Source organism: Tursiops truncatus, chromosome 11, assembly GCF_011762595.2.
Source record: "Tursiops truncatus isolate mTurTru1 chromosome 11, mTurTru1.mat.Y, whole genome shotgun sequence".
Classification (NCBI taxonomy): Eukaryota; Metazoa; Chordata; class Mammalia; order Artiodactyla; family Delphinidae; genus Tursiops; species Tursiops truncatus.
In genome coordinates this window covers 61,474,537-61,500,441 of record NC_047044.1, presented here as the reverse complement: position 1 = coordinate 61,500,441, position 25,905 = coordinate 61,474,537, and the positions used below count along the sequence as shown (strand labels likewise).

The following is a 25,905-nucleotide window of genomic DNA, read 5'->3' as shown; positions in this document are numbered from 1 at the left end:
TAATATATATATTCAATTTTATTTGCATTTCTGCATCTGGCTCAGTAGTCTGTTAGAATGGTTTTTCCTGGATGGCCTCAAGTCCTGCTGTGGATCTAAGAATCATCTTGGGAAGGCCGTTGGACCCAAGAAAATGTTCAGTTGTTGGCAGTGACCTGAACGAAAAACCGGGTATATCCAGTCAGTAACTTCTGCCCACCTCCTTTCTTTTCCCTTCAGGGCTCCCAGTTGAGCATGGCCCTGTACTGGGTTTATGGGGGGGGGGGGGTCAGGAAGTAGTTCTCAGCTGTGTCAGGGCAATTCAGTGTTATAGGCACGTACTCAAGACTTAGTGTCAAGGGCAGACCTTGAATCGGTTGTGAGTCAAGGTTCATACCACAAGACTCCAGAATGTGTTTGAAGACTGGAGGGTATAGGTGTGAGGCTCTACCACCAGGTCAGTGTAGGTATAGTCTCACCTAACCCTCAAGCATTGTTTAAGGTGGTAAAACCTCTTGGCAAAGGGTAGAGCAAATTCCCATGATGCCCTTAGAAAGAACTGGTGGAGGAGAAGGTTAGTGCCTCTTCCCTCGCCCAGGAGAGGGAAGCCATTTTCCCCTTGGCTTTGACTTTGGACAGCACTGATATGTACCTGGTTCAGATCTGCTGTTGCCACCACCCACCTTACCCTAAGCAGTAAACAGTACAGTGAAGCATTCTTAGTGGGTATGTGAAGTGGAACTCAGGACAGCAGGCAACGTTATCGAGCGAAAGTACACTACGGAGGAAGGGAAAGGAGTAAACATTTGAATGCGGTGAGGAAGAGGATGGCTTCCCCTGCTTAACTTTTGCTCCCCAACCCAGCCAGTGCTTGGGTCTCCAGGTAACCCTATTTCAAACCATCATTTGAGAGGACTCACGTTATTTATCCAAGAGATGTAAGCAGAGACCCGAGTGAAGACTGTGGGCTTCCTGGAGACATTACAGCCCAGGCTGGACACGAAGCTGGTCACACCGTGGACAGTGTACTGGCCATTCACCAAGCAATGAAGGGGACCCCCAGAATCACCCTGTGGAGAGGAGAAGCAGTGTCCTAAAACGCCACATCTTTTGATCTTTGGGCCTTTGTTTCTGCTTACACCCACCCACCCCCATCTCTTTGTACAATCCTGTACTGTTTAAAAGCTCCAATTAAGATCCCCACTTCCTTCATATCCCCTCAATCAAGATGAACCTCCTCTTCCTTTCTAAACGACCATAGCACTTCTTCCTTTCTTTTGTAGCACTCATGTCATGTTCTGCCTTGTGTTTTGGTTTCATAATTTGTTTCTATCTCCCACGCTTATCTGTGAGCTTCTTGAGACAGGAACTGCATCTTACTGATATTTTCCTCTCCACGATGCTAGCATAGAACTTTGAACATCTTAGGCTCAATAGCTGTTACTGACTTAAATTGAACCTGGGGTGAGGGGAATAAGTTGTTCTAATGATTTATTTATCCCCAGCATTCAGACCAACGGGTCTAATTAGACTTAGCCTTTAGACACAGGGTAGGTAGTCAAACCATGTTAAACTAAACCGGCGTAAAGAGAAGAGAAAGTGATGTATTGGGTAGTGGTTACGTGCTCGGGCTTAGAATCAGACAAACCGGAGTTTACAGACTGTGACCTTGACACTCGTTTCCTTACTCAGTTCCCAGAATGTCAGTTCTGTGATTCCAGACATAAAATTGGAAGATATTTCTTTGGAGAATCTGATCAGCACAAGAGGGAAGATCTAAAGATACTAACATTGTAAGTCCCCCAATGAAATGGCCTAGCCAGATCCCCTGACAAAGCAGTTCACTATAGATGAACACCACCTAAAGCTCAGAGCTACCTATCAGCTCTTCACTGTCCGACTCTGAAATAAGAGCATATGGTCAAGGATGACCAAACATCTGAAGAAAGCCTCAATTATAAAGATCAAGGGGCTTCCCTGGTGGCGCAGTGGTTAAGGATCGCCTGCCAATGCAGGGGACACATGTTCGAGCCCTGGTCCAGGAAGATCCCACATGCTGCAGAGCAACTAAGCCCGTGTGCCACAACTACTCAGCATGCGCTCTAGAGCCCCGTGAGCCACAACTACTGAAGCCCGCACGCCTAGAGCCCGTGCTCCGCAGTAAGAAAAGCCACTGCAATGAGAAGCCCGCGCACCGCAACAAAGAGTAGCCCCCGCTCACCGCAACTAGAGAAAGCCCGTGTGCAGCAACAAAGACCCAATGCAGGCAAAAATAAAATAAATTTAAAAATAAATAAATTTAAAAAATTAAAACCTCCTTATTAAAATAAATAAATAAAGATCAAAACAAAGAAATAAAAAATGAAGGCAACCAAGATTATGCAGAGAGAAGAATATAAACAACAAAACTATGATTAATATTGCATCCATGATACAAGAACAGCAAGCTATTAGAGCATTCAGAAAACAAAAAGAGCCTTTGGAAATTATGATAGTAGAAATGAAAGACTGGGTTAGGAGATAAAGCGGACAAAATATATAGAGAGAAAATATGAAAATAAGAGGACCAATTTAGGAGGTAGATGTGTGAATAATGGAAATTCTAGAAAGAGAAAATAAAAATGGAGGGGAGGAAATGATCAATAAATAAACATTTTCAGAAGCAAAGATCTGGAGTTTCCAGAATGAAGAAACCCACTAAGTCTCCCTCAAAATGAATGCAGATAGACCCATACCAAGATACAGAACAAGAGAAGATAAACTAGGTCACTTATAAATTAGTGGAGAGTTTGGGGCTGAACTGGTGATAAATTGAGTATACATTATGCAAATTTAAAAAGACAATTATTAACCCCAGGGAAAACAAAATTATGCAGGGAATAGCATTTTACATAATCATAATAAATACTAAATGTTAATTTAACCAAAATTATTTGGGGAGGTTGTGGGTGCAGATAGAAAAGTTCATGCTGGGGGCAAGTATATATGTGTAAAAGGAAGAGAGGTTGCACACCTTGCATAATGCCTGAGCTGAAAAATTAAGTGGCAATATAAGTATATGCTTTTAGAGAGGTGGAAGGAGACACTGAAAGAAATCAGCTGAAGAGTTGACAGTGGTCCCCTCTAGGGAGGGAGAGCTTGAGGTGGTAGAAAGAACACTATGACTGTTCTTTCCCACTATTAGGCCTCATAGTTTTACTGGCCACCTTAAGCAGTTTAATACACATAGCTTCAATAAAAATTAAAACTTAAAAAAAGAAGAACTAGGGAAAGAGACCAAAAGTTCAAATTGCGGATAACTCTTTTTAAAAAGGAAATAGCTGTACCCCATCCCAACTATGTTTAGGAAAAGAAGATGCTTCCTTTAGACTATTGTACTCAACACAAAACAAAACAGTTTAAATATCTTCCACTCAAATTCTAATAGGGGTTTGATAGTATTTCTAAGCTAGAGGAATGGAAGGTAATTGAATTGTATATCATACGATTTTCTTATGCTAATTGACCTGAAAAGAAACAAAGACTGTAGCGATGGGGGTGTGGCTGAGGATATCGGGGCAGAAGGAAGAGCTGGGAAAGAGCTCGGTGGGAGACGGTGGATTGAGGTGAGAGGGGCTTAGTGAATCCACTCGGAGGAAAAGGGCTGGGACCCAGAAATCTGAAAGCCCAGAAAACAAAGACACAATATTTGGGAAATTCCAGTGGGAAGAGACCTGGTGACACAATCGCTTCAGAGAATTGCCTATCTGGAGTGGCAGCAAGAAGAAAAGTACTCTTGTTTTTCAGAGTTCAAGGCCTTGAGAGAGAGCAAAGTGAATTAAACTCAGAAAGGTTAAACATTAAGAGGTTGTAGGTGAAGGTGGCTGGTGAGGACCTGTAAGAGCTTGACTTATGTGTTCATCTTTTTTTTTTTTTTTTTTTTGCCCCAAGTTGCAGGTAGGATTCCCAGGATATAGGACTTCTAAGTTTTGACACTGGTGTGGACAAAAAATGTTGCCTGCCATGTCAGTAAACAAAGAATTTTGCCTTCCATTCTGGGAAACAAGGAATGTTGCCTGTCATCAAGCCACCAGCCACTGCAGCCACCTTCCATATCCTGAGGGGACTTCAGGATGGAGAAAAATGATACTGGCCCTAGATAGTTGCGATACATATCAAAGGAATGATTTCTGTAAGCCCAGAGTCTTGCATCTTCCCATACACAGAAAAACACTAAAATCATTCACTTGAAATGTCTGTTTCTTGTTATTAGCAGTAATCTTTGATGGTTGTCTCCATGTTTTTTTTTCAGCAAAAACTCTAATATACCCTGGCTCCTTCCCTTACCTCTTTGGAACAGTTGCTCAGAGCTGTCTGAGAGGCTGTCTCCCGGGCTATAGTCCTTAGTAAGATCACTGAATAAAACATAACTCTCAACTTTTAGGCTGTGTGGTTTTGTTTTGTTTTCATTTGACACTGGGTAAGTCCTGGGAAAATTGGGATGAGTTGCTCACCTTACTTCCGTAGTTCTAAATGCTTACAAAAAAAAAACCCTTTAGGGACTTCCCTGGCGGTCCAGTGGTTGGGACTTAGCCTTCCAGTGGTTGGGACTTAGCCTTCCAGTGCGGGGGCAGGGGTGTGGGTTCGATCCCTGGTTGGGGAGCCAGGACCTCACATGCCCTGCGGCCAAAGGGCCAAAACATAAAACAAAAGCAATATTGTAGCAAACTCAGTGACGACTTTAAAAATGGTCCACATCAAAAAAAAAAAAAAAAAATCTTTAAAACAAACACATAAAAAATCCTTTAATCTTTGATTCTACTATTTCAGCCAGCCTACCAGCCTCCTTCTCCACCTAGCTTGGAGCTTGCATTTGATCTGCGATCTTGTCTTTATGTCCCAATAATGCATGAAAACCCAGCCCTGGATTAATCCATTCCCTACAACTAGATCTTTGAATGGAGTGAATCATATATCCATTATGATTATTGCATGGTCTCCAACCTCAGCCTATACAGTAACATCATGGGCCAGTCTTTCTAAACCCATTCATCTTAATCAGTCCAGACACAAACAACCCTTGTCCCTTCATTTTCAGCATTTAATCTGACTCCTAGTTCATGAGTAAATAGAAGCAAGATTGCAGAACACCTGTCAACTTCCAGCTACCCAGCCTGCACTCTCTTTCACGTCCATGCACATTTTTGTATCCCTCTTCTGTTCAAGGCCAGCTCCACCTGTGCTCTTGGTTCATCTCTTCCTTCTCCTCCGGGATCTTGTGTCATCCATTTTTTCCCTCTCTCCAGCTCTACAGGATCCTTTCCTCTCTGCCCAGAAACATACTTAATTTTCTTCCCTCTTAAAAGATCCACCCCCTCCATGACTGTCATCCTCCTTAAAGCTACCAGACTTGTAAAATTCCTCACTTTCATCCAAGATTCTTGAAAGAGTATTCTACGTTCTTTGCTATGTTTCTTTCTTTCTTTCTTTTAAATTGGAGTATAATTGCTTTACAATGATGAGTTAGTTTCTGCTGTACAACGAAGTGAATCAGCTATATGTATACATATATCCCTCCCTCTTGGACCTCCCCCCCCATCCCACCCATCTAGGTCATCACAGAGCACTGGGTTGAGCTCCCTGTGCCATATAGCACGTTCCCACTAGCTATCTATTTTACACATGGTAGTGCATTTATGTCAAACCTAATCTACCAATTCATCTCCCCCGCTCCTTCCCTGCCCCCTGCCCCATGTCCACACGTCTGTGTCTCTATTCCTCCTCTGCAAATAGGTTCACCTGTACCATTTTTCTAGATTCCACATATATGTGTTAATATACGATATTTGTTTTTCTCTTTCTGACTTACTTCACCCTGTATGACAGACTCTAGGTCCATCCACATCTCTACAAATGACCCAGTGTTGCCTCTTCATTCCTTACCCTTCAATCAAGCTTCTGCCCTCACCACTCCACTGAAACTGTTCTAGCTGTAGTTACCAGTGACCCGCCAACTGTGGAAGTAGCCACTTTCAGTTATCAGCCGGGGCTCCTGGATGCAAGGCATACTATGTGATGATCTATCAGTATTTCCTGAGATTTTGTGAAACCTTTATTTACTATGCTTTTCTCTTATCTCTTTTTTAGATCCTTACGGGTCCTTTGTCTTCCAACTATCTCTGAAGAACTCAAATATTTATGTTATCACAGTTCTTCCCCCCAGCTCACTTTTTTTTTTTTTTCCTCATTCTACCACTTTTCCCTGGGGGAGGTGGGGATGGGGGGTGGGGGACTTTGAGGGATCTCATTTCCCGTTAAGCTTATCTCTAACCTAGCTTTCTCCTTCAGGCTCCACTCTCTTTATATATAGTTTCTTACCAGTTAACTATAACTGAATGTCCCACTGGGATCTCAGACTCAACTTGTCAGACTCAACCTTCCCTCCAAAATCCTATGAATATTGTCTCATAGAGGCAACAAACACCTCCCCCAAATCACTTAAATCAGATGCCTGGAAGTCATTCTTGATCCTCCTTCCTCCTCTCCACTGCCCTAATTCAGGCCCTCAGATGTCTTGCCTAGATAATTGCAAGAGGTTCCTAAGCAGTCTCCCTGCTAATTTTGCTCTCTTCAAAAACACGCTTAGGGTTTCCCTGGTGGCGCGGTGGTTGGGGGTCCGCCTGCCGATGCAGGGGACACGAGTTCGTGCCCCGGTCCGGGAAGATCCCACATGCCGCGGAGCGGCTGGGCCCGTGAGCCATGGCCGCTGAGCCTGCGTGTCCGGAGCCTGTGCTCCGCAATGGGAGAGGCCACAACAGTGAGAGGCCCGCGTACCGCAAAAAAACAAAAAAAACAAAAAAAACATGCTTACCTTGTCATCAGAGAGTGCTTCTAAAAGGCAAATCTGATCATGCTGTTCTCCGGTTTAGAACTCTTCAGTGGTTTCCCAGTGCCTAAGATAAAGGTTCATGTCCCCAAGCATGACATTTGAAGGCCTAAGTCATGTGGCTCCTACCTGTCTCCAGTGTCATCTCCTGACATTCCCTAGTATGGTAATAGTTTGTGTTCTAGCCCAGAGGTCAGCAAACTTTTTCTGTAAAGAGCCAAAGAGTAAATATCTCAGGCTTTGCAGGCCAGTCTCTCTTGCAACTGTTCAACTCCGTGAAAGCAGCCATAAACAACACGTAATGAAGAAGTAAGGCTGTATTCCAATAAAAGTTTTTTTTAACGAACACTGAAATTTTATATTTTTCATGTGCCTTGACATATTATTCCTTTCTTAATTTGTTCCCAACCATTAAAAAATGTGAAAAACATTCTTAGCTCATGGACCACGTAAACACAGGCAGCAAGCTGGGCTTGGAGGCTGTGGGCCCTGACCTCTGCTCTAACGGTAGGGAATGCCCTATAATTCTCCATGTGTTCTAGGTTCTTGGGCCATGCCTTTCTTCATGTTCCCTCTCTCTGAATATCTTTTCCTCTTTTTTTGCCTGGCTTTCTCCTATTTAAGCTTTATGACTCAGTACAGACTCTAGTTTCGCAGGGAAGGCAAGTCTTTTCCGACACCAACAGGCAGAGATAAGTACCTATCTTTTGAACTCCCACATCACCCTATGCATATTTTTGTTATAACACTTAACCACATTGTATTACAATGTTCTGTTCTATGTCTGCTCTTCCCATTCTTCCACTAGACACTGTGTTTATATTTATCTTTGTATCTTTCGTATCTTTCATACAAAGATGAATCAAACACAGTGCCTAGTATTTAGCAGATGATCAAGAATATTTGTTGAACTGCATTAAGAAATCTGCAAACTTATGGTCACCAGAGGATAAGGGTGGGGGAGGGATAAATTGGGAGATTGGGATTGACATATACACACTACTATATATAAAATAGATAACTAGGGCTTCCCTGGTGGCGCAGTGGTTGAGAGTCCGCCTGCCGATGCAGGGGATGCGGGTTCGTGCCCCGGTCTGGGAAGATCCCACATGCCGCGGAGCGGCTGGGCCCGTGAGCCATGGCCGCTGAGCCTGCGCGTCCGGAGCCTGTACTCCGCAGTGAGAGGTCCGCGTAAAGAAAAAAAAAAAAAAAAAAAAAAAAAAAAAAATATATATATATATAGATAGATAACTAATAAGAACTTGCTGTATAGCACAGGGAACTCTACTCAGTACCCTGTAATGGCTTATATGGGAAAAGAAGCTAAAAAAAAAAAAAAAGAGTGGATAAATGTATATGTATAACTGATTCACTTTGCTGTACACCTGAAACTAACACATTGTAAATCAACTATACACCAATAAAAATTAAAAAAAAAAAGAAATCTGTAAGATGGTGCATTGGTGATTGATCTTGTCTAAACAGAAGATGATTTATATATATACTATTATAAAACTATTTTGTGCACTTTCCCCTACCATATTCACCTGTATACATTCTGCTAACAATAATATTGGGTCAAAAGGGTGGTGGTGGAGGAGCTATAAGAAAAATTGGGGTTGATGGGAGGGGAGCTAACTTATACACAGTTACAACCACCACTCCAGGCCTAGCCCCATGGCAGCCATTAAAAATCTAGGGCACAGGGGCTTCCCTGGTGGCGCAGTGGTTAACAATCTGCCTGCCAATGCAGGGGACACAGGTTCGAGCCCTGGTCCGGGAAGATCCCACATGCCGCAGAGCAACTAAGCCCGTGAGCCACAACTACTGAGCCTGCGCTCTAGAGCCCGTGAGCCACAACTACTGAAGCTCGCGCGCCTAGAGCCTGTGTTCCGCAACAAGAGAAGCCACTGCACTACAAGAAGAGTAGCCTCCACTCGCTGCAACTAGAGAAAGGCCACACATAGCAACAAGACCCAACGCAGCCAAAAAAAAAAAAAAAAATTTATTAAAAAAAAAAAAATCTAGGGCACAAATAACTTCTAAAGAACACTCACATATACCAACACACAAATGTTGGGCCACATACAAACTTTTGAGGTGGGGGAGGGCAACAGGCAAGATGAATTTTAAGGTTCCTTTAAACTTGGAGATTCTGTGAATATAGACCTAGTAGCACAGAATCATTCTCCTTCAGATGCTAGAATACAAAGGTTAGTCTGTACATAGGGGTGGGAGTAGGTGTGAAATAGGTGAGTAAAAGGTGGGGGATGGGAAACAGAGAGGGGAGGGACCTGGGGTGAGACTTCTGACACTTCCCGCCTGTGTTCACCTGGCATCCAGAGTGAACTCCGTCTCCTCCAGCGCACACCATGGTATTCTTCACGGTGGAGCCCCAGTAAGAGGAGCTGGAGCAGGTGGCGTAGTCCATGGTGGGCAGGTAAGCCTGCTGCAGGGTCTGGGCCAGCTGCCCATTGGCTGAACAGGACACACAGCACTGGAGGTCAGCCCCAGCTGCTATCCAGGGAAAAAAAACCTTCCACACCCGGCTAAACCTTGCCAAGTTCTGATGAAAGCTGAGGTCAGGGCAAGTTCCTTGTCTCTGCCCATTGCATGTCATAGATCCTCCTTTTGTCTCTCTTTATATAAAAGCTACAGGCATCTTCCTTTAAGGAGTCATCCTTGACTACTGTTCCCAGGTTCCAGACCACTAATCCTATGCCTGCTTTTTTTTTTTTTAATCTCATGAATACCTTAATTATGTAACTAGAATGGTCTTATTTGTTAATAACTTATCTGTCCTGCTTCCTCCTTACACTGTAAACCCTGTGAAGCAGAACTGGGACTATGCACCCTTGTTTCCATTTCTTAAGAGCTTTCCTTTATCTGCAATTTTTTTTTTTTTTTTTTGCGGTACGCGGGCCTCTCACTGTTGTGGCCTCTCCCATTACGGAGCACAGGCTCCGGACGCGCAGGCTCATTGGCCATGGCTCACGGGCCCAGCCGCTCTGTGGCATGTGGGATCTTCCCAGACCAGGGCACGAACCCGTGTACCCTGCATCGGCAGGCGGACTCTCACCCACTGCGCCACCAGGAAAGCCCTATCTGCATTTTTTGACTTTTCAAAGGCTTTGCACATGAATTATTCTTTGGATACTTACAACAATCCTTTCATGTTATACATAGATCAGGAAACTGAACTACAATGACATTGAGTGAACTGGGAGCAGAGCTGGATTACAAGCATGTGTCTCTCTCAGCCCCAGGTTTCTCCAGTAAGACTGGCTGCTCCCAGCAAGGCCTTGCCTCCCCTCCAGAGCTCAGATCCTGTCTGATGGCTGACAGCCTTCTGTGCCAGGCCTGCTGTCTCTACCCTTGTTAACTATCTCTGCTCATAGCCTCTCCCACCTTTCCATGTCATCTAATGACTTTTCCTTCCAGAAATCTTCCCATGATTGACCGGAAGAAGCTGAGGCCTCCTCTGCCTCGACTCCTCTGGACCTGCAGCCACCCCTGGCTCATTCACTCCAGCCCACAGCCTATAGACTGTCTATGAAGGCAGCGCGATGGTGTCGTGACCACCAAGGCGGAAGCCAGGATACCTGCCTTCTGGCCCCAGCTAACTAGTTACTAACTAGTCATGTGATTTTTTTTTTTTTTAATATTTATTTATTGTGCTTCCCTGGTGGCGCAGTGGCTGAGAGTCTGCCTGCCAATACAGGGGACACGGGTTCGTGCCCCGGTCCGGGAAGATCCCACATGCTGCAGAGCGGCTGGGCCCGTGAGCCATGGCCGCTGAGCCTGCGCGTCCGGGGCCTGTGCTCCGCAACGGGAGAGGCCACAACAGTGAGAGGCCCGCGTACCAGAAAAAAAAAAAAATTATTTATTTGGCTGTGCTGGGTCTCACTTGCAGCACATGGGATCTTTGTTGTCGTGTGAGAGATCTTTGCGGCATGAGGCATCTTTTAGTTGCAGCATACAGGCTCTTAGTTGTGCCGTGCCCGATCTATGTTCCCTGACCAGGGATCGAACCTGGCCCCCTGCAATGGGAGCGCAGAGTCTTAACTGCTGAACCACCAGGGAATTCCCTGGTCATGTGATCTTGAACAAGGTCTTTAATTTCTTTCTTTTTTTTTTTTTTTTAAGGTCTTTAATTTCTTTGGGCCTCAGTTTCCTTATGTGTAAAATGAGAGGCTGGTAACAAAATACTCTCTGAGGTAAGGTGTCTATCTTTTTTTTTTTTTTTTTTTTTGGTTATAAGAATCTAAGAATTTCTGACTTGACTATTCCATGGCCTGTTCTTAGCTTGATTTCATGAACCAGTTATTTTATCTCTGGTTCCTGGTCTTTGGCTCTGAACACCTAGGACCACAGAAAAAGTGCCCCAGAAGCTCAGCTACCTAATCAAGATCCATGTGGTGGATGGTGCCAATGTAGGCGACTTACTCATGGTCCTGCCCCAACCTGTGATGTAGCAGGGGCTGTTGTTAGCGGGGATGGTTCCCTCCTTTGGCAGAACACCCAGCTGGACATAGCTGTTGAGGGTAACGTTCTGGGCCAGGCGCAGCAGGGCGATGTCATAGCTGCGGGAGGAAAGGAGACGGCTCGCTTGCAGGACCAGGCCTTCCTTTAAGTCAGCACAGGGACAAGCCCTCCCTAAGCCTTGTGTGCCCACGGAATTGGAAACCAATGACTTCGAAGAAGGAGGGGACTGACTCGCCAAGACTCAAATTCGAGGAACTACGCACTTGGATTGTAGGATATTCTACGTTTAACAGCGGCCCCTGCTGGTGACGTCTCAGCATTGTCGCCTAGCTCTGGTCTGCAACCCAGGGGGGAGTGGAGCTCGCTTCTTTCGTTGTGAATGGGGACTCGGAAAGGAGCAGAGTGCTTTGATCTTCGTAGCAGAGAAGAGTTCTCAGAGGAGAAAGATGTCAAATGCTCTGCAGAAATATCCGAATTACTTGAACCCACGCTATAGAATTGGCTACCATCTTAACTAGTTCCTTTCCAAAAGTTTACAGCTCAGTCTTGCAGGACTTTTCTCATTGTGAGATTCATTTTAAGAAATCTACTTTTGCTGATGGAGTCTATTCCATAAAATGAATAATAACTAACAATAAAAACAGGAACATTAAACTCTGCAGAGGAGATTCAGGGGATCCAATCATGCAAACCAGCGTAGATCAAACAAATCCCCAAAGATCTTCAAACATTCTCAAGTCCTCCAACATCTTAATTCTCAGAGTCCTCCTGGATGAATGTGAAGGAAGCCAAGACCCCATGGCTGGCCAGTCAGCCCTCCACCTCCCAGCCCCAGGTCAGCCCCACCTTGCCCCTACCCTGCAGCCACATTATTGCTGTTCCAGTGGGGATGCACCTCGATCCTCTGCACTCTCACGTACTGCTCGGTGCCATCGTTCTGGCTCAGGTTGTGGTCTCCAACCACCACACGGAAGCTCATTTGTCTGGAGGGAGAGAGGGGAGCCCTGAGTGATCGTTCTTTTTCCCCTCTTAGAGAAAAGTTGGGAAGCCATCTTACATCTCATCTTTAGGACAGGAATCCCTCTTATCTGGCCCAGGCAGTGGAAGGATGGAAGACCCTGGAAGATGAGGAAGTAACCAACCCTCCCATCCCCAATTTGCTAACCTGTGGAAGTGACAAAAACTACCATCAACTTCATGTTCCCAATTTACTAAGCTAAACATCAGAGGCTGAATATCTCATAACTTGGGAGAGGTGGGCTGAGCATAAATGAAATAATGGCTCTCGGCCCATAGAGGGGTTTCGAGGGACATATAAACTTCTAGACCAGTAGTTCTTTTGTTTTTAAAATTTTTTGTCCACACCACATGGCATGCGGGATCTTAGTACCCCCCGACCAGGGATTGAACCCGTGGCCCCTGCACTGGAAGCATGGCGCCTTAACCACTGGAAGTCCTAGACCAGTAGTTCTTAAAGCATGGTCCCTGTACCAGCAGCATCAATATAACCTGGAAACTTGTTAGAAATGCAGATTCTCAGGCCTCAACCTGGACCTTCCTATCAGAAACTCTACTGGGCTGGGCCCAGCAATCTGTGCCCTGCAGGTGATTCTGATCTACGCTCAAATTTAAGAACCACTGCTCACGATAAACATGAAAAAATGGTTACCAGTCAGGTGTTGACTAGGCACTTAAATATTTACCTACCTAATTCTCACAATAATTCTACCAAGTAGGTAGAGATAAGGGAGGGAGAGCTTGGAGAGCTAAGTAAGCCATCCAAGTTCACATAGCTAGAAGAAGCTGGGACAGGAGGTGAACCTGAGTTTGCCTGACATTATAGTTTGTACTTTCCATTATATCCTACTACCTCCCCGCAGGCCCCCCAACACCTCCTTAAAGTCTTGCCCTGAGCGGTCAAACATACATATTCCTCCAGAAGGACCAGACTCTTCCCCTCCCAGGGGCTCAGAAAAGCTGGTCTTTGTTTTTCTCACTTGTCCACACAGTGAGCAGCTGTCATCACCCAGTTCCGTCTGATGAGGGTCCCTCCACAGATGTGAAACCAGGAACCTCCAGACTGGTACTGGAGGGAAATCTAGATGGGGAGAGAAGAAAAGAGGGATAGGTTGGTGATTCTTGAAAGGCATTGATCCCAGCCATGTGTTACCTCCTTAAACTCCTGCCATACCTCAAAACATTCTCCAACTTTCTGGGCTAGAGATGGCGAATTGTTTTCATTTGACCTTTTGCTGTTGAGGCTACCTGGAGTAGTGGTGAGAAGGGGCGTGTAGATGCTCCTGGGACCAGCAGAAAAGAGTGTTCCGTCATTTGGTGATGTTTGCTGTGTACATGGAAGGGGGAGTAAAGACATACACACACAGTGCATTCAGCATCGTTACCCTATATTATTGCAAAGGGCCAGGAACCCAGGTCCTTCTACCTCCATTCCCTCTTGGGAAGGAAATGTAGCCATGGAATTGCTCCATCACCTAAGCCACAAACTTAGGTCCCCAGAACTCCCCTCCGAAGTTTTGAAGATACACCCTGTCCCCTCACCCCAGCAGATACTTAGAAACACCACCGGAGTATTCATTTTTATCAGTTCATTCCTCCTCCTTCATTGCCTCATATCACACAATAGCTCTACCCCTGAAAATTGGGGCACAAACTTCTGTAAATTGAATTTAATTCTAATCGCAGTGATTTCTCTCAAAGTATGGCTATTCACCAGTGAATTTGCCAGTTTTACACTTTTAGAATTGCTTAAATCACAGCCTAGCTGCCCTATTTTGAAAGTGGAAACTCTTTAAATAGACAAACGAGCAACGTGCTCCATTTGGAGGCAGAGGTGTGTTTGCATGTGTGACACTGCTCCATTTGGAGGCAGAGGTGTGTTTGCATGTGTGACACGAATTGCGTGGAGTGGGATGTGTGTGTGTGTGTGTGTGTGTGTGTGTGTGTGAAGGTGTGTAGAGTCTGAGGTGTGGGTCTGGCACACAGTCTTGCTAGTGTGGCACAAGAGGTATTGCTGGGAGTGTAAATGTGGTTTGTGTTTGGGTGTGTGCCTGGGAGAGTGAGTGTGGTTGGTGTTTAAATCCTTTCCTCCAAGCCTTTTGCACTTAGAAAAAAATTCCTAAGCCTCGTCCCATTCATCTTTTAAAGCTAGAATCCAGGCGGCTGGAGAGCTTCCTGTTGATAAGGATATACACAAACATACATAATATTGCATATCAGGACACGGGCAACTCTTATTTCATTGGCAGTCTGGGGCTGTGAAGGAACACCCACCTGAGAGGGCCAAGAATGCCTCCGGGCCTCAGTCCCTCCAACTACCCGGGCGTTGGTTTCTGGAAAGTCCTGGGCACTATGTCCTTTGTGGGGCAGAAGAAAAGTGAGTGATGACTAAGCATGGGGTCAGCTCAGGGTGGGAGGGCGGGTGGCAGTTGTGCTTTGTCTGCAAACTCACAGTTCCTCCCTAGCAAATGAGGGGCCCGGCTGTGAGTTCTCTGAGCCCCTTTTGAAAGCAGATAAGTCTAAGTGCCTTCTGCTTTTCTGCTTCCCCTACGTGTCCCCAGAACCTTGGCATGTTACAAGGACCCATCTCACACTGCCGTGCCAGGCCCCAGAGGTTCCTCATGGTCTCAGCCTTGCTTAGGGCCACCCTTGGCCTGAGGTGACTCCCCGCTCCCTACCCTCCACCCCTGACCCCCCCTCCCCCTCCCACACACAGTGCTTTGGCGGGATTCTCCAGGGGGCAGTGACAGCAGTGCACATGCCACCAGATGCCCGCTGAGGACGTCTTCCTGTCAGTGGGGTTGGTGGGGGAGCCCAGGGCTCTGGAAGAGGCTTCTCTCTGCTTCATGGCTCAGGGGACTTTCAAGCAGAGGCCCCCGACCTTTTCTATCATGGGCTCCAGGAGAATAAAGTTTTCGCTAGACTCACAGGCAGGGTCTCCTTCCCATCCTGGGATAGAGAGGAGACCTGGGCTTAAGGAACGCTTTCCAACCCTCCTGCTCAATCTCCCTCCCTACAGAACTCCAGCCAGATGACCCACTTACCGTGAAGGACCAGCGTGGTGAACACCAGCAAGCGCAGCATGTTGCCAGCAAGTAGACCACTGCCCCCTTGCCACGAGCCAAGCCCTCTTTAATCTCCGCTTATCAGCAGCTTTGCTGACCTTCCTGTCAACTGGCAGGGCCAGTTGGAAGGCAGGGAAAATCACAGGTGATAATGGAAACACAAATGAAAAGGTTTCTTTTTAAGTAAAAGAATTTATCTATGAACAAAGACAGAACAAGGTCAGGGCTGAATTAATCATCTCTTTCAGCTGAAAAGCATCCAACTAAGTCTTTTTCAGCAATAAGATGGAACAGCACAGCGACATCAGCTCGGTGCTTTGTGACCGCCTGGAGGGGTGGGATAGGGAGGGTGGGAGGGAGGGAGGGAGGGAGACGCAAGAGGGAGGAGATATGGGAACATATGTATATGTATAACTGATTCACTTTGTTATACAGCAGAAACTAACACACCATTGTAAAGCAATTATACTCCAATAAAGATGTTACAAATATATATATAAAAAAAGAAATTAGATGGAGAGCCAGGACTGGCATTTCCCTTGGGATGCTCCGCTTGCTGGTAGCCTGCCACCATCTCACTGCCCTCGGGGGCACTGTCAGTGCAGAGACCTACCCTGTGCACCAGGGGCTGGAGGCATGGGGGGCTGGAGGAGAGAAGTGTGCAAGGAGAGCAAGAAGAAAGAGGAGACAGCAAAGAGGGAAATGGCACGCGCCCCCAGGACGCAGACAGTGGTGTAGATGCAAGGAGACAAAAGCAGCATAGCTGCAGTGGAGAGAATTCTGATGGAAGAAACCGTGCACCACGGGTTGGGACTTGAACCCACGCGGCTGGGCCTCGAACCCGGCCAAAACCCACGGTCTTCCAACTGAGATCACACACCTGGTTTCAGGACTTAATGAAGCTCAGGTTCTCGATGTCTTATTGCAGAAAGGATTCAGTGAGAGATAAAGTGATAGGTAAGAAGTGGATTTATTTAGAGAGAAACACACTCCACAGACTGAGCGTGGGCCTTCTCAGAAGGCGAGAAAGGCCCCAGAGTATGGGGTTGTCAGTTTTTATAGGAGTGGGTAATTTCATAGGCTAATGAGTGGGAGGAGTATTCCAACGATTTTAGGAAGGGGCGGGGATTTCCAGGAATTGGGCCACCGCCCACTTTTTGAATCTTACGGTTGGTCTTGGAACTGTCATGGCACCTGTGGGTGTGTCATTTAGCTTGATGTGTTACAATGAACGTATCCTGAGGCTCGAGGTCTAGTGGAAGTCGACTTGTCTGCCGTCTTGGACCCATTTGGTTCTAATAAGTTTATGTCGTGTCCTCTGGGCTATGTCATTCTTTCAAAGGTTGTGCTCTGCCCCCTTCCCTCTTGCTTCACTAGGAAACAGGTTTGGGGAGACTCATCTGGAGAGCAGATAAAAGAGAGCTCCCAGAGAAGGAGAGTGTCGGTGAGAAGAGGAAGCGCTCAGGATAGGGAGCTAGTCTGCGTGCTATGAGGGTGGAGAGCAGGGCAGGAGTGTCCTGCAGATGAGAGGCTCTGGCCATCGGAGTCGGGAGAGGGGGACAGAGGGAGGTGCCGCGGACCCTGCGGTGGGCAGAGAACTTTGGGTTGGGAGGTCCCAGAGCAAGGACTCTGGGTGGACTTAGGCTGAGAGAAGCCAGAAGCCCAGGGGGAGGCAGGCAGGAAAGTATGCCAGTTCACCTGGGGGCTTTTGTTGCCTAGACACTCCAGAATTCAAGTTCAAGCCTGCAGGTGTGGGAGAGGCCTGGAAAAGGCTGAGGAAGGAGTTCTGTACAGACGATCACCTTTTCAGGTCCTTGAGCTGGGGGGGTGTGGGGGTGTGGGGGGTGATGGGTGGGAATTGCACTAAGGGCTCCCTCTCCAGCCCCACCCCCAACATTCTAACCCAAAGGAGACCCCGGGGGAGGGGGGGGAAGGGTTGAGCTGGCTGGGGAATCCGGGCCTCCTTTGTCATTCTCCACCCGCCCCCCCACCCCCACCCCCCCGTGGCCTCCTCTGGAGAATAGGGAGACAGCTCTAGCCCCCAGGATCAGGAGTCCAAGGGGAGGTTCAAGGGCCTCTTAAAGGTTACCCCTCCACATCACAGACTCCAAAGTGAGCCCTTGAGCGCAGGGTCAATGTCACATCCATTGCTGCACCCTTGGCGAAGCCTTATCTGTATTTGCTTAAAAACCAAACTGTTTAGGATTGCACTCAATGCTCCCAAGCCATTGAGTAATCTACACACCCAGCCTCATCTCCCACGCTGGTCAGACTCTTTTCCTCCTCTTAGGGTGAGGTGTAGAGGAGGGCTTTGGCTTTCATTCTGAGGCACTGCGTATTTTCCAAGAGGAATGTATCCTTTTGAAATAAACACGGGCACAAAAAAAAATGTACAACGATGTGGGTTCTAGTGTAGTCTGTCACCAAACTTTGTGTAGTTTGTCATAAAGTTTGTCGCAAAATTGGGAAAAACTCAAGTATTCATCAATAGGGGAAGGTTAGAGAAATTGGGTTTAATCATATTAAGGAATACTACCCAGCTTTAAAAAAAATAAATTTATTTATTTATTTGGTTTTAATTTTGGCTGCATTGGGTCTTCGTTGCTGCGTGTGGGCTTTCTCTAGTTGCGGTGAGCGAGGTCTACTCTTCGTTGCAGTACGCGGGCTTCTCATTGCGGTGGCTTCTCTTGTTGTGGAGCATGTGCTCTAGGAGCACGGCCTTCAGTAGTTGTGGCTCGTGGGCTCTAGAACACAGGCTCAGTAGTTGTGGCGCACAGGATTTGTTGCTGCACGGCATGTGGGATCTTCCCGGACCAGGGATCGAACCACCAGGGCTTCACCACCAAGGAATCCCAATACTATCCAGCTTTTAAAAAGAATGAGTTAGACTTAAATGACCTGACATGAAAAGATGTCCTTGGTATATTAAATGAAGACATCAAGTTTCAAACAATATGGTACTCTGTGTGTGTGTCTTTATATATTACGTATATTCATAGAAAAAGGGTATAGAAGGTTTATACCTGGAAATTATTACTTTTCTAGAAGTTACTACTTCTAGAGAATGAATCAATAGGTATGGCAGTGTCGTGAGGATCAATTTCACTTTTTCTCTTTTCGTAATTTTTCGGCCATATCGCATGGCTTGCAGGATCTCAGCTCCCCGACCAGGGATCGAACCCGTGTCCCCTGCATTGGAGGTGAGGAGTCTTAACCGCTGGACTGCCAGGGAAGTCCCTTATTTTTGTAATTAAAACTAAGAATATATTCTGGGACATTTATCCATTTTGGGCAATGGCGCCAATACTCTTCAAGTGGGAAATGGATCCCCAGAGGAGATGAGCCACGCAGGACTAAGGGGAGAGAGGTTCCTGGAGCCAGGAGATAGTAACACAGGGCTAGTTAGCATCAAGATTTTAAACAAGACTTGGGCGCCCCTGGTGGCGCAGTGGTTAAAAATCCACCTGCCAATGCAGGGGACACGGGTTCGAGCCCTGGTCTGGGAAGATCCCACATGCTGCCGAGCAACTAAGCCTGTGAGTCACAACTACTGAGCCCGTGAACCACAACTCCTGAAGCCTGCACGCCTAGAGCCCATGCTCTGCAACGAGAAGCCACTGCAACGAGAAGCCCGCGCACCGCAACGAAGAGTAGCCCCCGCTCGCCGCAACTAGAGAAAGTCCGCGCGCAGCAACGAAGACCCGACGCGACCAAAAATAAATAAATAAATAAATAAATAAGATTTTAAGCAGGACTTAAGGTTTTAGGTTAGCCTGAGAACGGTCAGAGGGGTGGATTTTAATAGTGCAGATGTGGGGTTAGGGCAAGGCCATCCTCGGCTAAAGGGAGGCCAAGAAGCTGGTTTCTTGAGTCCTCCCATCTCCCTGTTCGTGCCTTCTCCCTCTTCTTGAGCACCTCTCTTCCCTAGTCCTCCCTTCACCCCCAAACCTGCTGCATCTCTCAGTCCCCGTGGGTTACCCTTAGCTGACCACCCTTGCGAGATGCTCTGCTGCTGTGTGGTCGGGGTGAGGAAACTGAGCACCACAGCAGGGCTCCTCAGTTGGGCATGCGTCGTGAGATCGGGCTGGAGAGCTCTTGAGTGATGCTATAGAGAGTATGAGCGATATTAGGATAAATAGCAAACAAACAGTGCCTGGTAAATGTTTGGATGTTGAATGCAACCAAGAGTAGGGCTAAGATTGGAGTTAAGGACTAAGGCTCCCTAGGATTTACTGGACTCATTAGCATGGCATTCAAAGCCTTTTCAGTTGGGCCCCAAGCCACTGTTCTACAGGGCCGACTAACCCAGTAAGCACAGCAGGTACAGTGCCTGAGGCCCACAATACTTTTTTTTTTTTTGCTGTATGCGGACCTATCACTGTCGTGGCCTCTCCTGTTGCGGAGCACAGGCTCCAGACGCACAGGCTCAGCGGCCATGGCTCACGGGCCCAGCCGCTCCGCGGCATGTGGGATCTTCCCAGACTGGGGCACGAAACCGTGTCCCTTGCATCGGTAGGCGGACTCTCAACCACTGCACCACCAGGGAAGCTCCCACAATACTTTTTAGGCCCACAAAAATGTTTCAGTTTCTTTTAAAATCAGAATACTATCATCCTGGATTATATTCGTTGTTATATCAATGCAGTTGTAAAACATACTCTTTACCACTTTTTTAATGAAGGCACAAGTGCCTAGGGCTCATGAAAGCCATAGCGTGGTCCTGACCTTCTAGCTTCTACATTCACTGCGCCCCCACCCTTCAGTTCTCCTGGTTCCCTGCATCCACATGTACTGTTGTCCCTCTGCGACTTTTCTCACACTTGAGACCTTTGCTTACTGAGCTCTTCCTACCTGAGGATCCATCCTTTGAGGTCTAAGGTCAAATGTCACCAACTTTGTGAGGCTTCCCTAAGAATTGTTCTAAGTCATGTAGCACATCTCTGAACATCTCCTTGGCATGACTTGCTTACCTCTCTGTTTTCCCAGCTGAAGTGTGAGTTCCATGGGGGAAGAGCCTTATCATCTCCTCATGTCTACATGTGCTTGACACAGCGTGGAGGCTAAACTGGGGGGCCAGAGGATATTTGGAGACGAGACAGTGGCTGTGACAGAACTTTTCAGACGTGTGTGATTCTTCACAGCTTGAATCAACTGATCCTCCAAACGGATCAGCTAAGGGGCATAGCAGGGGAGGAGGAACCCAGTGCAAACGTCCTTTACCAATGCCATAAAACCTTTATTTCCAGTGGGATCTCATGTGCAATTCTCTTCTCCTTCTGGGAAAGAACTTTTCCCTTTCCCCACTCCAGGACACGTCCTGGCCACTCTCTCCTCTCCCTTTGGCTGGGCTATCCCATGGGACCTAGGAGACTTACTGCGGCGGGGAGTTGCGTGGGAAGCAGAGGCAGCTGTGGTCCCACGGCACCCTCATGTGGTGCTGTCCAAGAAGACAGCCTGCTACTCAAGTAGGAAGCCCTCCAAGAAGGAATGAGTCCTCTGGGCAGCTGGGCTCTCTACTTCAGGCAAAGCAGCCATGCGTGGTGGGGTCCAACTTGCTTGGGGAAGAGCTGACACGCACGGCAGGTCTGCTCTGTGCGGGGAGTTCACGCGAGAACCGCAGACGAGGCGTCACGCAGTCGTGCTCCACACTACCTGCTGTCCCGGCTTCTTCAGACTTCCCAGGGCTCTTGTTAGCCTTATCTGGGTCCTAGCCTCAGGGCTGCCGATACGTGGTTGTGTGGCCTGGGGCAAATAACTTCACTTATCTGGCCTTGGTTTCGTAATATGAAAATGATAGGGCTGGACTAAAACGATGATTTTCAAATTGTGCTTGCAGACTTTTAGAAAAGTTCAGGGGCTGGTGGGCAATGCCCTCACCCACCCTCATTTTCATCCGTGGCTATTTTGCTTCTGAACTACATTATACATGGAGCACTGAAAAAAGGTTCTGGGACTTAAACCTGAGAATCACTGGCTCCACAAGTTTTCTTTCAAAACGAACATCTCAGGATTCCTAAATATGGTCTCCCTCACAGCTACCTGGCTGCACTGCTCTAGGCTTTATGGAGACCAGTCAGCCAGAAATGATCAGACTGGAGGGAAGAGAGAGTGGGGAGCTGATGGCTAGTTGCCTAGTGTTCTTGTGGTGTGGTGGGAGGAGCCCAGGTTCAGGATACAGACCAGCTCCTTTACTTCTCTCTGCCTCAGCGTTCTTGTCTATAAAATGGGCACGGTGGTTCCCGTCTTTTTCACGGGACTATCGTGCAGATGAAATAAGATAAAGGATTCCTGTCAAGAAGCTTCAGGTAATGTTAGCAAGGGAGACTCTTAGACCTCTAATCCCTCTGGTAGAATATACCGTTTCACTGGATTCTGTGGGTGTTCTAGATGATGAGGGATTCAGGACGTGGCTGCAGAGGTACTTTTCTTGAAATCAGCATTGCTGCCCTGGGCTCTAGCCCAGCTGCCTCCTCTGCTTTGCAAGTCTGTTTCTAGGGCAGAAGGAGAGCTCTAGGTAACGTATTATGTGTTCTAACGGTCTCTTCCACCAACATGGAGGAAACAAAATGGGCCCAGTGTTGTTGCAAGGAGTAGGAAGGTCCTGCCTTGATTCGCATCGAGTTTGAAATCCATCTCTAAGGCCGACAGGGAACTGATGATCAGGTTCTCAAACATCAGGTTCCCCCAAATCCTGTTTCCTAAGAGGCTTGTGGGATCTCCCACAGGGGGGTGATCCAGGGCCTAGATGAAGAGCCAGTGCTGGTAGGGATCACTGGGATTGCAGGTGGCCATGGCTGGCTTTCCGTCCTTGGATGTCAGGCAGGTACCAGATCCTGAGTTCCTGATGAGTTGATCCTAAAAAGATGACACGGCAAACGGTCAGCCTGGGCCTCAGACCTCTGACAGTGCTACTAGGGGGCAATGAAATAGGGGTCAGTAGACAAAAGGCAACCCAAGGAGGCACAGAGAGGGCACTTCCAAATTCCTTTCCTTGGATGCCAGATACTCTGATGGGATGCCTTCCTGAGTTTCCACCTGTGCGTGGTACCAATTCTTCACCCCCAGCTTTAGCATGAATGGCTGGAACAGAGGAAGGCAGGACCATGGGCTAACTGAAAAAGGCTTTCAGGACCACCCCCCACTCCAGATGGCCAGTCTCAAAGACCTGGGCCACTGCTGCCCACCCGCACCTTCTGCCTTTGATCATGTTCAGACTCCTCCCTTCCCTGTAGCTCCAAGGTTAGGCTCCTCTTTCCCCAAGCCAAGGACTGGGGATTGGGGTGGAGTGGGGTGTGGAGGCTCACTGGGGGCTGCTGGTTTGGGCCCAATCCTGTAGAAGTTACATCGTTTATCCCGAGGCAGTGTGGTGTAATGGAAAGAACCCATGCTTTCGAGTCAGATTTATCTAGATCAGAACCCCAGGCCTACCATTTACTAGTGAAGGGTCTTGGGCCAGTCACAAACTTGCTGAGCTTCGGCTGGCCCATCTCTAGTGGTGGGGACACCACCTACTTGGAAGATTAACCAAACCAATGTATGTGAGTGCATAGCCTTGTGCCCGGGAAACAGAGGCCAGGCAGGAACCACAAGTGACTCTTCAACTTCATCTACTTGTGTTCAGCCTATAAATACGTGAGCTATGACACAGCTGGTCCTGGACCATAACCCCGACCCCATCTTTATATCAAGCAGAACCAGCCATCACCAAACCTTACTTAGGCCCTGAGAACCCTGCCTGTGACCAAGCCCACATTCTCCATACTTCCTATTGTACACTGTCCGGATCCACCCCGTAGTATCTCAGGCAGAAGATGCAGAAGGAAGGGAGGGGGCAGTTGTGGTCTCAGGCTCTTGATTCTGAGCTTTCTGGGCCGCTGACTCACCTGGGTGAATTTCCATTCCTCATCCTCGGGCACCTGGCTATTCTTGCCCGTGAAGTGGCAGCCCCTAAGGCCCAGAGTGTCAGCACCAGCATAGAGACACAGCTGCTTCGCAATGTTGTGGCGAAGGTCCCTCTGGGTCGTGTATTCAAAGTACTAGAACACAAGATAAGAGGAGGTCCTGAGGGGCAGGCAGAGAGTTTGCCCACCATCTTCCAAAGCCAACTGCCTTGAGATGCCAACCACAGATGGCCTCCTGGGGAGGAAAGTGAGTAGGTGCCAAGACTTCAGTAATTCATGTGCCACCGCATCTGGGTGATACTGGAATGATAGATAATAGTTACTAAAGGTTTTTTCTTTAGTTAAAAACTTAACTTAGGGACTCTCCTGGCGGTCCAGTGGTCAGGACTCCAAAAAAAAAAAAGCCTCATTTAAAGCATTATTGGTGAAATCATGTGCTAGTTCTTTTTTGCTAATAGATTACTATTGAAAAAATGTTCATCAGTGTACCACCTAAAATCACCACGCGGGCCAGCGGTACAGGAAATTGCTCCAGTGACTTAGTCTTCATTTGAACATCCTGTTGGCATCCTGTTCAGTGGCCCATGCAACTCCTTTCCTTGTTTCAGCTGTTTTCTTTTTTTTTTTTTTTTGCGGTACGCGGGCCTCTCACTGCCGCGGCCTCTCCCGTTGCAGAGCACAGGCTCCGGACACGCAGGCTCAGCGACCATGGCTCACGGGTCCAGCCGCTCCGCGGCATCTGGGATCTTCCCGGACCAGGGCATGAACCCGTGTCCGCTGCATCGGCAGGTGGACTCTCAACCACTGCGCCACCAGGGAAGCCCTCAACTCTGTTTAAGTGCCTCTTACTTACCAAATGCTGGGCATTCAGGGTAGATTGAGGGGCTGGGTCCAGGGAGGTTATTAGTTATTCCTCAGGGAAGAGCTGGGCATTGTAGGGCATGGGGGAAATTCCCAGGATGCCAGGTAGCTGTGAGATGTCAGTAGGTTGTTGTTTTGGGGTCACTGATGGGTGCTAGGATCATAGTGGTACCTTCTGGGTAGGGAAGGCATTGAAGATAGAAGTTGAGTGTAGCCGAGGGGCTCAAAAATTTTCCACAGTCACCCTAAAACACCATTCAGCAGCTGGCATCCTCCAGGAAGCCTCCTCTGATGAAGAATCCTCCCCTGCCAGGGTGGGGAGTGTGGGAAAACAAAACCCCAACCAAAAACCAATCCTCCCCCCCCAGCCCCTCTCTAGCAGCCAGCACTGCTGCCCACTCCTCTCTGGATGCCCCGGTCCACGCTTAAGACCTTGTCTGTCGGTATCATGCATTCTCCCTCAGACTGGGGGCAGGGCTGGTATCTCCCCCTCTCTCTGGATCTCCCCTACCCTAGTCCTCAGGAAAGGACGATTATGAGCGGAGGAAGGGGGCCTGTGAAGAGAGAAGAGGCCCCAGAGACAGGCTCGCCTTGGGCTGGGCTCTGTACCTGGTTGCCGCCAAGGCCATGGCAGGTGTACATGATGAGGGGTTTTCCTCCATTGTTATTCTCTCCCACATCCAGGCAGTGATCCATGCCGAGGTTCTTGAGCTGCAGAATGTTGAGCAGAGAGGGGAAGCAGGGGAGCACAGTTAGGAATTTTTCGGTTTGTGGTGTGGGATCCACCTGGAATAAGTGTGCACGGCTGGATTTCTCCTCTGTGACTTTCCTCCTCTGCTCATTCAGGCAGACGCCTGAAGTGAATAGTAAAGTGAGGTGCAGAGCCCAGGGGTTGGGCAAGGTCAGGGTGGGCAACCTGCCAGGTCCCTGGGAGAAGCCCTCAGCATATGGGAATGTCCTTCAGAGCAGTGGTTCTCAAAGTGTGATCCCCAGACCGTCAGCATCACCTGAAGGCTTGTTAGAAGCGCAAATTTTCAGGCCCCAACCCAGTCCTCCTGAGTCAACAGCCTGCGTCTTAACAGACCTTCCTGGTGATTCTGAGGCCTGTGAGTATTTGAGAACCGCTGCTTAGGGGTTGTTTCCTCCTTACAAGGTTTTTAGCTAGCTCTAGAAGCCCAGGGTGGCCTCTCGGTCCTCCTCCCGGATAAGGGAGCGTGGAGAGTAAAAATCAGTTGTTTGTCGTCCAGCTGCGGGGTCAGTGGTCCTGAGCTTTTCTCCCGGGGGTTCTGTGATGATGGGCGGGCACATTGGTTCTCAGGACTCACAGCTCCGTAGAAGATGGGCTTCAGGTCAGGAACAAACATCTCTGGGTAGATGTTGTGCAGGAACCAGGAAAAGTTGCGACAGTTCAGTCGTTCCCTCAGCTGCAGTCGCTCCGAAATGTCCCCGAAGGATTTCTGTCAACCGAGCCAGCCCCCTCAGGGTCAGTTCCACAAGCCTTGACCTTCTTTTCTGGGTGGAAGCAGCCCAGAGTTTCTGGGACTACTTCCTCCCAGAGCGGGTCTCCTGTTCATTCCTGCTCAGGACCAGTTGGGCCCCACATCTAATCCCAACCCCCCTGCCTCGGCTTTGGGACCCGCACCCACAGCACCACCTGCATCTCCTGTGAACTCCCACTTTTCTCCCAGTCCTCAATTCCTAGTTTCTCAGAGTAAAGCCATTCTTCCCGTAA

At 47.9% G+C, this 25,905-nt stretch overlaps 2 protein-coding genes across 5 annotated transcripts in view; both read right to left on the bottom strand.

Moving 5' to 3' along the window:
* Positions 1–20,479, bottom strand: CELA1 (chymotrypsin like elastase 1). The gene is made up of 9 exons (XM_073788666.1): positions 15,391–20,479; positions 14,621–14,703; positions 13,521–13,673; positions 13,327–13,427; positions 12,187–12,312; positions 11,291–11,427; positions 9,177–9,322; positions 900–1,049; positions 1–155 (listed from the first exon to the last, which is right to left on the bottom strand). Exons 1-9 carry the CDS (start codon positions 15,428–15,430, stop codon positions 138–140), a joined length of 954 nt encoding a protein of 317 aa, XP_073644767.1. The 5' UTR covers positions 15,431–20,479; the 3' UTR covers positions 1–137.
* Positions 20,480–20,626: 147 nt separating this feature from the next.
* Positions 20,627–25,905, bottom strand: part of GALNT6 (polypeptide N-acetylgalactosaminyltransferase 6) — a 35,250-nt gene continuing 29,971 nt past the window's right edge. For 3 of the 4 annotated variants that reach the window (XM_033866708.2, XM_033866707.2, XM_033866709.2), the window contains 4 exons: positions 25,499–25,630; positions 24,783–24,884; positions 23,295–23,447; positions 20,627–22,266 (listed from right to left, as the gene is read on the bottom strand). In XM_033866708.2, the coding sequence (XP_033722599.1) occupies positions 22,153–22,266; positions 23,295–23,447; positions 24,783–24,884; positions 25,499–25,630 (501 nt within the window). In that variant the 3' untranslated portion in view covers positions 20,627–22,152. The remainder of the gene's footprint in view (positions 22,267–23,294; positions 23,448–24,782; positions 24,885–25,498; positions 25,631–25,905) is intronic. The other variant, XM_073788665.1, reaches the window with a different exon arrangement.